The sequence below is a fragment of the Rhinopithecus bieti genome, unplaced genomic scaffold (genome assembly GCF_001698545.2).
Source record: "Rhinopithecus bieti isolate Rb0 unplaced genomic scaffold, ASM169854v2 scaffold_17939, whole genome shotgun sequence".
Taxonomy (NCBI): Eukaryota; Metazoa; Chordata; class Mammalia; order Primates; family Cercopithecidae; genus Rhinopithecus; species Rhinopithecus bieti.
The window spans coordinates 2,369,832-2,379,982 of record NW_016809446.1 but is presented as its reverse complement, the minus strand read 5'-3'; the positions used below and the strand labels follow the sequence as shown (position 1 = coordinate 2,379,982).

The 10,151-nt window shown below is 39.1% G+C and overlaps 1 protein-coding gene across 11 annotated transcripts in view; it reads right to left on the bottom strand.

The window, feature by feature from the left end:
- UNC80 (unc-80 subunit of NALCN channel complex) overlaps positions 1-10,151 on the bottom strand; it is a 231,389-nt gene that overhangs the window by 104,452 nt on the left and 116,786 nt on the right. For 8 of the 11 annotated variants that reach the window (XR_001888651.1, XM_017889402.1, XM_017889408.1 and 5 more), the window contains exons 26-28: positions 8,921-9,086; positions 2,865-3,068; positions 815-915 (exon numbers count right to left, since the gene is read on the bottom strand). Coding sequence is in view for 10 of the 11 variants with exons in the window: in XM_017889402.1 (XP_017744891.1) it covers positions 815-915; positions 2,865-3,068; positions 8,921-9,086 (471 nt within the window). In the remaining variant the exon portion in view is untranslated. The remainder of the gene's footprint in view (positions 1-814; positions 916-2,864; positions 3,069-8,920; positions 9,087-10,151) is intronic. The other 3 variants (XM_017889409.1, XM_017889411.1, XM_017889410.1) reach the window with 1 other exon arrangement.

The window sequence follows — 10,151 nt, the reverse complement described above, 5'->3', positions numbered from 1 at the left end:
GATGGGGTCTTGCTCTGTCCCCCAGTCTGGAGTGCAGTGGCACGATCTCGGCTCACTGCAAGCTCCGCCTCCCAGGTTCATGCCATTCTCCTGCCTCAGCCTCCCAAGTAGCTGGGACTACAGGCGCCTGCCACCACGCCTGGCTAATTTTTTGTATTTTTAGTAGAGACGGGGTCTCACCGTGTTAGCCAGGATGGTCTCGATCTCCTGACCTTGTGATCTGCCCGCCTCGGCCTCCCAAAGTGCTGGGATTATGAACCACCGCGCCCGGCCCCTTTCTCCTTAACTTCTTTCTTCATGCTCAGCTCGAGTCTTGAACTCCACCCCATGCCCACAGTTTCCTAGGGATCACCTCCTGCCTGTGCCCTCTGGTTCACCCTTGGACACAAGTCATTCACCATCTTAGAGTGTCCTTGCCCCAGTTTAAAATTTGATCTAATGCATACCAAGAGCAACACCATGACCTTTCTCAGAATTCGCAGTAACCGGTATAAAACTGATGGTGATACCTACGCTGTGTCACTCAGGTCATACTGACCACCAAACTGGCCTCATGATTTTCCCTGACTTATGGTGACCCACAAGCCAGCCATAACAAAAAAGCTTGGTCTGAGTTAAGCTTAAGATGAGTACAGTTCAGCAGAATACCAATCCTAGAGAGTGTTGAGATATTCAGCTAAAACATAAGCCCCTGCTTTTTCTTCGAGGCTAGATTGGATTGATGATTTAGTATAATCTCTTGTCCTCCCTCCTCGGATCTTTCCCAGGGTCTAAAGAAATTGATCTCAGGGCTCTTTCTGAGATTCCTACTTACATGAAGCCATGACATGTTTCTGTGGTAATTCTCCTCCGCGCCGGCATTACTCATTCCCTCTGGCTCAATGCTGGGCTCGCTTGCACTCCAAGGACTCCCTTCTTCAAAAAAAAAAAAATACCAAGAAAGGTTTCAGTGTTCGGTCTTCCTGGAGAGCATGTTGGTATGGTACAGTTGCCCATGCTTCTGAATCCAAGGGCAGACTACCATGGCCCAGTGGGTTACAGGGCATAGCACTGACTTGGAGGAATATTAACAGGAGCTGTCCCCTTCATCACCAGCTGAACTGGCAATTTCAAAGACATTTATGATCTCTGTTATGGTGGCTTCCATTTTGAGAGATGGGAGCAGAGAAAAAAAAACAGAGTCAAGTCCTTGAATTGCTGAGATGAGCCAGTTATTGATTGAGTGTGCCCAAATCCATTCCAGACTGACCAGACCTTGCAGGTATATTTAAGGAGGGACAGCAACTAACCTGCCTCACAGTGACTGCTGTCTCCATTGTTCTGTGACTGCAGCTAGTGCTATTACTCTAGCCACCAGGCTTTGCTACCAGAGCTATGTCAAAGATGGGCAGGTACCTATGAAAAACTAAGGGAATTTGGAAGCAATTATGTCCAACTGTGGACAGCCCTTGTGTCCAAACTCCTCTCTATGGCAAAGTATAAAGGAGATATCTCTCAAGAATTCCCTACTTGGTACACTACATAACAAAGCTTTCCCCTCAAATCTACAAACTTTTATGGATCTTTTTAATTACAAAACAATGTCTTCAACCTGGTTATTTTGACTCAATTGGTCAGGATAAATAGATCAATTTAAATAATTAATTGCAATAATTTTGCCCCAAATTAACTGATGATAATGCTCTAGCTTCAGACTTATAACAAAAGAAGTCATACATACTTTTTAAAAAATGTCTCCTTAGGAAATAAGCTGAATCTTAAGTAATGCATAAATCAGCTATTTTCAAAGGCGAGGGTGGGTGGATACAGAAGCATTTTCTATTTTAAACCTTCTTTGATGAAATATACTCAGCTTTTATTTCAGCAGACTTGATCGATAATTTATCCACACTTCTTGCTGACTTTTGAAACTACTTACCTAGTAAGGAGAGCTTTCTATTTTGCCTTGCATACAGAGACTGAATGGCAAAGTGAATGTGCTTCAACTTTTACCTAATATTTAATGTTAGGCAGCTGGTGAGTTCTATTTTCATGCCTACTGTATCTTTTGCTTGTCTATTAAGATACTAATTAGGGCCCATATTTTGGGCTGCTGTATTTTGGTGTTTGGAATTTCTTTAGAGCCCACAATGACCATCTATAACTCTCAGGCTTTGACTGTATATTAAGTTCATTCTCAGGTGTTGGACACATTGTATAGTCATCTTCTAATTTATCTTTACAGCATCCTTGCATTGTAGGCAAGAATTTTTCTCACTGTGTAGTCAAAGAAAACAAATCCCTGAGAAGCTAAATGACTTGTTAAGGATCACTCATTGTCAGGTCTAGACTATCCTAACTCTCTGATATTTTGGTTGTTCATATTGTTAAATAGAGACTTTAAAATATAGAGAATCTTTAGGTATCCCTCCCCAAGAGAATTACTACATTTGACATTGAAGGTTCTGATCAAAAGAATGAATACACAAGTATCTGAATTTCAAAGACTGTCCTTGTCATTACAGTGTTTTCTTTCTCTAACGTATACTCCACATCCTTGCTGCTCAAAGTGTGGTCCTTGAATCAGCAGCATCGGCTCCACGAGAAAGCTTGTTAAACATGTAGAATCTCAGATCCCCACCCCAGATCTGCTGAATCAGAATCTGCATTTTAACAAGCCTCTCCAGTGACATGTATGCACATCAAGGCTTCAGCTGCCTTGCTCTAGCAAGGGTAGTATGGTTTTCAGGCTGAATAGCTTGTCTACCCTATGGCTCTGCCCTCCATCTATTTATGTGTGAGAAAATGGACTTCAGCTTGTTTCAGGACTTGGGCCCTGTCTTCCTACCCCCCACGTCCCTGCACACCCCACTCCTCTATGTTACCTAGGTCAGTGACAGTGTCCCTGCTCTGGGACAGCTGCAGCTCCTCAGCCTCAGACTCTGAGTCCTGCCGTGATAACTTGCTGCTCTTTAAGCTGCCGACCCGGCGAATGCTGGACAAGGAACCCCCCTTCTTCACCTGGAAACTGCGGGTTCCTTTAATCTGGAGCAGACGAGAACCTCCTATCCTGATCTTCCTGCTGGGAACTGTATTAAAAGAATAAAATAGGGCTTTTTCCCCCTTAGTGTTCCCCAGCCAGTGTTATATCCATCTCTCCCCAACTTGTCCCTGATCAGCCGCCTCTGCTGGCCTGGATGAGCACTCTGAACAAGGAACTTCTCCCAAGCCCCCAGTCCTGCAGGACCCACCAGGAAGGGCTGGTGCAGCTTCTTTCTTGGACACAAAGCTCATCAGAACTGGGAATGACCTGCTCTCTTTCTGGCCCGGGTTTCACAAGCATGAGTGTGCCTTTGGGGCAGCATCAACTAGGACTATTAGTACACTTGTATCACAAGATTCCTTGATTCAAGAGAACCACAAACCATTTGTTTTTGCTTTCCTTTCAAAATGGGACTTACAGACTTCTGTAAGCTGTCACATAAACCCCTTCATTTTGGAATACCTCATTCAGAAATAAGAACCAAAGGTGCTTCTCTCTGCAATAGTCAGCAGTGGCTTCCACTCTGCTCCTCAGAAAAGGCACTAAACAATCTGTTTTCACTGGGGTGCTTTGGGTGAGCATGAGTGTGAAATGGCTCTATTTTCAATGTACCTAATGATTTCCTACTATCCTCCTCTCAGTCAAAAGGCTGGGTGAAATGTGATTCCAAATGGTGCAAACCCCTGAGCCAATCTTATAACAGTCTATGCATACCAAGAAGAATATGCATTATTCATCTTTAGTCTTCTGGAAGAAATAGTAATTAGTGAGGAAAATAAAAGAGTAAAAGAAATGCATTTAAACTTGGAGCCTATCTTTATTTAAATCAACAGTATCCTTATTTCCCATAGTCATATACATACCTTCCTTTTCTTTTGAAGATTTGGTGTTGTCAAACATTGATTTTATAAGGGTGGGATAAAGTAAGTTTTAGGGCTTAAAGTCCATTATCAGGAAGGAGCCAGTTTTATAAGCTTAGCTTCTTAAGACATGAACAAGATTTCTTACTAATTGTTTAAGGCACAGTTACTAATATTTTAAAAGTACCAATCAGAAAGTTTGCATGTTAGTTTCAGGTTTCTCATTCATGAGAGAGTTAATATGTGACTGTGATAGAACTTGTATAACTAAAATGTTAGCTAAATGTATGCTTTTAACGCCATTTAAAGGAGGTCAGAAGACTTTCTCCTGAACAATGTGAAAGTTCTGATTTACTGTTGTGATGGAGAAAGAATAAAATTATCACCATGCAGCTGGTAAAGGCCCCATGGAGCTCCCTGAACACATCTGAGTAGAATTTCACATCTGGATGGAATTTCTTGCAGCACAGTTAGACAAATCCCACAAAGATTATGAACCATAATGCTGCATTTTAATTATGGCACAAAGCACACACTATATTTTCAATATTATTTTATGTTTAGTTGAGACTTTATCACCTATCTGAAATACGTTTGAAACAGAATATAATTAAAATTTTTTAATGACTACAAGTGCAATTTCATGTCTAAGTAGATTCGGAAGTACAGAAAATATTAAACAGATAATTCTTAGATTTTTACAGAGGTACACACTAATATTCTTTGCCCAATTTTATGACACTTTTTGGCCTACACATGCAGCAAAATAAACCCAAATTAATGTAATCAGAAAGAAATTTAATTTTGAGAGCTTGTTCCACCAAAAAGGATAGTTGGAGATATCCTATAGCACTGAAAAATTACAGTTCAGAATTGTGGCATTGGTTATTTACAAGGGGCACAGCAGTTAGAATTTATATTTGGTATTGTACATGAAAAACATCAGTTGAGATTGTGCAGCATTGAATTGTAGCATTTATCTCCATGACAACAAGAACTAGTACAAAAGTGAAACAAATCCATCTAAATTGGATAAAACATCTTTGGCCTTTTCTTTCACCTCACATTGTATCAATTAGCAAGTCCTGTTGGCTGTATATCTCAAAATATAGGATTTTGATAGCTCCATCCCCTTTTCCCTGGACTAATGTAACTACCTAACTGCTTCACCTTTCCCTCTACTCCATAGATTGAGTCATCTTTTAAATGCATAAATCATAAATACACACCTTATATCACATTTCTGGTAAAACCTACCAACAACTCTGACGCACTTAAAATGGAATTAAATTTCTAACCACATCTACCAGACCCTGTTTGCCCTTTGCATTACATTTCCGACCCATCTCCTACTATTCTAAATAATTATTTCACTTGAATTTTTCCTGGTAGAATCTGAATTGTCCTCAGGGTGTTTATTTCAAGAACTGGCATTTTCAGGTTTTATAAAACCAAATGGTATAAAATTTTAAAAACTGTAATTAGCAGTGTCTCTATTGTCTTCATTTTCACATAGGCTTCAGTAGCTGACAGCTTGTCAAATGGATTAAGGAATATTTAGGAATCTTTGGGAAGATTTTTGCCAACTGATTAAGGACATTTTATGGAGATACATATATAACAGCTCCAGTTTTCCATTCTTTATTAAACAACTTTCATATATTAACATAACCATTCTGTGAGTAGAAAAAATATTGAGCATTTGAGTGTTGAAATATTAAAGCCAATTTACATAAATAATAATCATCAAAGTGTTCTTAAAATTAATCAGATATTTTATTTTATAAAATGATATAAAATTTACTCTGCTGAAGTTTAATCGTGTAATATTAGTAATTATCTACTATCTTACATACAATTAGCATAATAACTTTGAATGACAAAAGACTGCCTTCTAAATTAAAATCTCTGGGATATGTTTAAAAGAGAGAAGCTTCTCATCACATGCAGAATAATTGTCTGAAGTAAGTAACATTTGAAAAAATACTGAATTGAAACTTCTTCATCCTCAAAAATTGCTCAAGATTTGACTTATCCTTCCTGCAACATGGCCTCTTTGGGCCATAAATTCAATAGAATATGATATATGATTACCTGTATTTTAAGAATGTCATGACATTTTGATCTTGAACTATTCAAACTTTTCCCAATGTATATCTATTCCCTTTTAAATATTTTGTGTTTTCTCTATACAGGGCTATTCCTTCTAGGAATCATTCAGTCGTTGTTATCCAAAATTTATTGACTCATTGTCTGTAGGATGCTAGAAAACACTTCAACACATAAAATAATCTTTGACTCTTCTAGCAAATGTGCAGATGTTCTTTTAACTGAAATTCATGGAAGGGCAATGGAATTTTTAAAATGGCAAAATCAAATAGTGAAGTTGTTAGTTTAAAGGAGGCCCTAGAGGGCAACTTAAAACTTTGCAATCTTTAGTTCATAGTTAGGATTTTCTATGTGGGTTCTAATCTAGATGCTCACGATGTATATTTAAAAACCCAACAATAGCTATTTATTGTGTACCTACAATTCACCAGGTATTAAGTTTACACTTCACTTGCATCGTCTTATTAAAAGTTTTCAACATCACAATGCAGTAGGTGTTAACCCAGTTTTACAGAAAAGAGAACTGTGTCTTAGAAGGTAAATAACTTGGACAAGGCCACATAGTGAGTTACTATATTTTACCCATTTTAAGTTATTCACATTTTAACATATCTGGAAATCAGTATTTGACATGCAAGAGATGACATCTTATGATCACTTGCGCCAGGTAGCAGTTGTGACACCTTTGTTATTGCTTGTCTGTGTGAAAAATGTAAAACACAAGCAAAAAGATAAACAGAAAGAGTGACAGGATCTTTTAACCCTAAGGAACAAAGTGATAGTGAGGAGTAGGTGGGTGTGTGAGGTGGTAAGTCAGATGTGTTTAGCAACGTTCCTGAAGAGCGACTAAAGGTGGGCTAACTTCATATGGGTGCAAGTTGGCTTAAGTAATTAGCACAAAAAGCTTTACTTCTTTTGTGAATCCGTCTAAGAAACGATGCATCACTAACATTGTGATGGCACAGAGGACATTATCATATATAGAAACATAGACATTAGATAACTGTGAGTTGAAAAGTAATTAAGAGATTTAAACTCTGAGTTGACGATGGTTTACAAAAACTTTAACCAGTTTATTTTATTTATATAGATAGATAGATAGATAGATAGATAGATAGATAGATAGATAGATAGATAGGATTGCACAAGAATGATATATAGTAATAATAATAATAATAAACAACATCTAATTAGGTCTGAAAGTCCTTTTTCAATAAGAATAAAAGACAAGCAGCAGGGTGTGGTGGCTCATACCTTTAATTCCAACACTTTGGGAGGCCAAGGCGGGTGGATCACCTGAGGTCAGGAGTTTGAGACCAGCCTGGCCAACATGGTGAAACCTTGTCTCTACTAACAATATAAAAATTAAGAAAATGTGGCACATATACACCATGGAACACTATGCAGCCATAAAAAAGGATGAGATCATGTTCTTTGCAGGGCCATGGATGAAGCTGGAAACCGTCATTCTCAGCAAACTAACACAGGAACAGAAAACCAAACACTGCAAGTTCTCACTCATAAGTGAGAGTTGAGCAATGAGAAACATGAACATAGGGAGGGGAACATCACTCACCAGGCCCTGCCACGGGGTGGGAGGCTAGGGGAGGGATAGCATTAGGAGAAACACCTAATGTAGATGACAGGTTGATGGGTGCAGCAAACCAGCATGACACGTGTATACCTATGAAACAAACCTGCACGTTCTGCACGTGTATCCCAGAACTTAAAGTATTAAAAAAAGACTTACGGACAGAGGGACAAAAACATGCAAGACCAAATTAGGCCAAGGTGTGTATGTGCATGCAAGTGGGTGAATTTAAGTTAATTATAATGGAAATGATATGTACAGATGGAAAATACTGAACTATTTTTAAAATACCACTGTCTAGAAAACATTCTTAGCCAGGCCAAAAGAAATTCTGTAAACGCTGTAACACTTTTTTCTTAAATAACATGGTTCCATAAATAACTTTTCTAGGTCATTCTTATCTACTGAAAAAATTACAAGCAACCTGTAGGCTGACTATATTACTAGAAGACTTATAAGGTAGTCTCCCATTTAAAAAATCAAATATAAAACCTTCACATCTGGTTAATATCTGGTCTATTGCATGGTTATAGAACTTGTTCTAATGTGCATTTAGCAATGCAGAAAGACTGTAGCTGTTCTTTCTCTCTTCATAGTTTCATAAAAATGATTAAATAAGCCTAGTGCTTTATTAATTGATGAGATTAGCCCTACAAATGTTTAGCAGAGGTGTAGTTTTTAAAACGAGATTCTGTTTACCAAATTAGTTTTACATTAAGTAATGGTCCCCAAGAATTTGGTATGAATGGATGCCATTGATGTTAAGATAATTGAGAAATATAATATTATTTTTTCTCTTTTATTATGTTTTACATTTTAACAAAAGCATATTAGGAAATTTTAAAAAATACAAAATTAGCCGGACGTGGTGGTGGGCACCTGTAATCCCAGCTACTCGGGAGGCTGAGGAGAATCACTTGAACCTAGGAGGCGGAAGTTGCAGTGAGCCGAGATTGTGCCACTGCACTCCAGCCTGGGGGACAGAGTGAGACTCTGTCTCAAAAACAAACAAAAAAACAATAAAAGACAAGCTAAGTGATAAGAGAGTATTATGTAAAAGTTCAATTGGGAGTATTTTTCTTTTCTTATTGGTAAATAAAGTAAGGGTTCATCTTACAGCTTTAATGGAATAAGGAGAGTTTCTGAGCTGGAATTGGAAGCCAGGCTTCTCTGACTGCCGAGACCAACTTTTAACAAGCATGATTTTCCATCATAAAGCCTACACAGTCAGTACTGTAGGGAGTTAACAATTTGGGGACATAATTTTGTAGTTTAGACCCCAGTGCAAATATCCTATGAGAAACCCTGAAACATGAAGGAGTCTTTGTGTTTCCATACCTTTCTTCTCCTCGACTCCTGCATCTGATTTGAGAGTGTGGCTGCTGCTGTGGAGAGAATCTTTTGAGTCTTCGTTTTCGTCCAGGACCCCAGCAAAACTGATCTTCCTCTCATATCTGTGCCGATCCAACTCGGGATCCAAACGAAGTCTGCAGCTCTCTAAGTCCTAAAATGCCAGTGAGGAGCACATGAGTGCTGGCATCTCCCCAGCACTGCTTTGCTCTTACGGCAAGCCTCCCTCCATTTTGAATTATACGCAACTGCGCTTAAACAGCCAGATTCCTTTATCTGATGCTAATTTTAGATTGTGACCATGCAAAGCTATTCTTGACTTTAAAAATAAATAAAATATTTCCTAATTCATAGTATTTTTCCCCTTTTCCTCACATGCTTTACCTTCCAAAAGCATAGGCCTTGATCCAAATCCACAACTATCTTCCTTACCTTCTTTGTCCACAGTTTTGGCTGCATCTTTGGCCTTTATCTTTTATTTAAAAATCATGCATCAAGCATGGATATGTTAGGTACTGAAGGATAAATAAGGAATTTTTTTAAATCTCTAAAGGAGCTCAGAATCCCAAGATAGAAACTAAGAAGGCAAACAAGTGATAAATTTTAAGACTGAGAGTAGGAGCTTAGAAATCAGGCTCGGAACTGTGCTCGACAGAATAATAGCTCCCCAAAGATGCCCTAATCCCTGGCACCTGTGAATATGTTGCCTCACATGGCAACAAGGATTTTGTAGACGTGATTAAGGCTGAGAACCTTAAGATTGGGAGATTATTCTGGGCTAGCTAAATGGGCCCAATCACAAATCCTTAAAAGTGGAGAGCCTTTCCAGGCTGCAGTAGCGGAAGCTGTGGCTATGAAAGGAAGATGAGAGAGATACCATGTTTCTAGCTATAAAGATGGGGGGCCGGGCGCGGTGGCTCACGCCTGTAATCCCAGCACTTTGGGAGTCCGAGGCAGGCGAATCACGAGGTCAGGAGATAGAGACTATCCTGGCTCCAACGGTGAAACCCCATCTCTACTGAAAGTTTTGTACTGAAAGTACAAAAACTTAGCTGGGTGAGGTGGCACACGCCTGTAGTCCCAGCTACTCGGGAGGCTGAGGCAGGAGAATGGCGCGAACCCGGGAGGCGGAGCTTACAGTGTGCCGAGATCGCGCCACTACTCTCACGCCTGGGCGACACAGCAAGACTCCGTCTCAAAAAAAAAAAAAAAAAAAAAA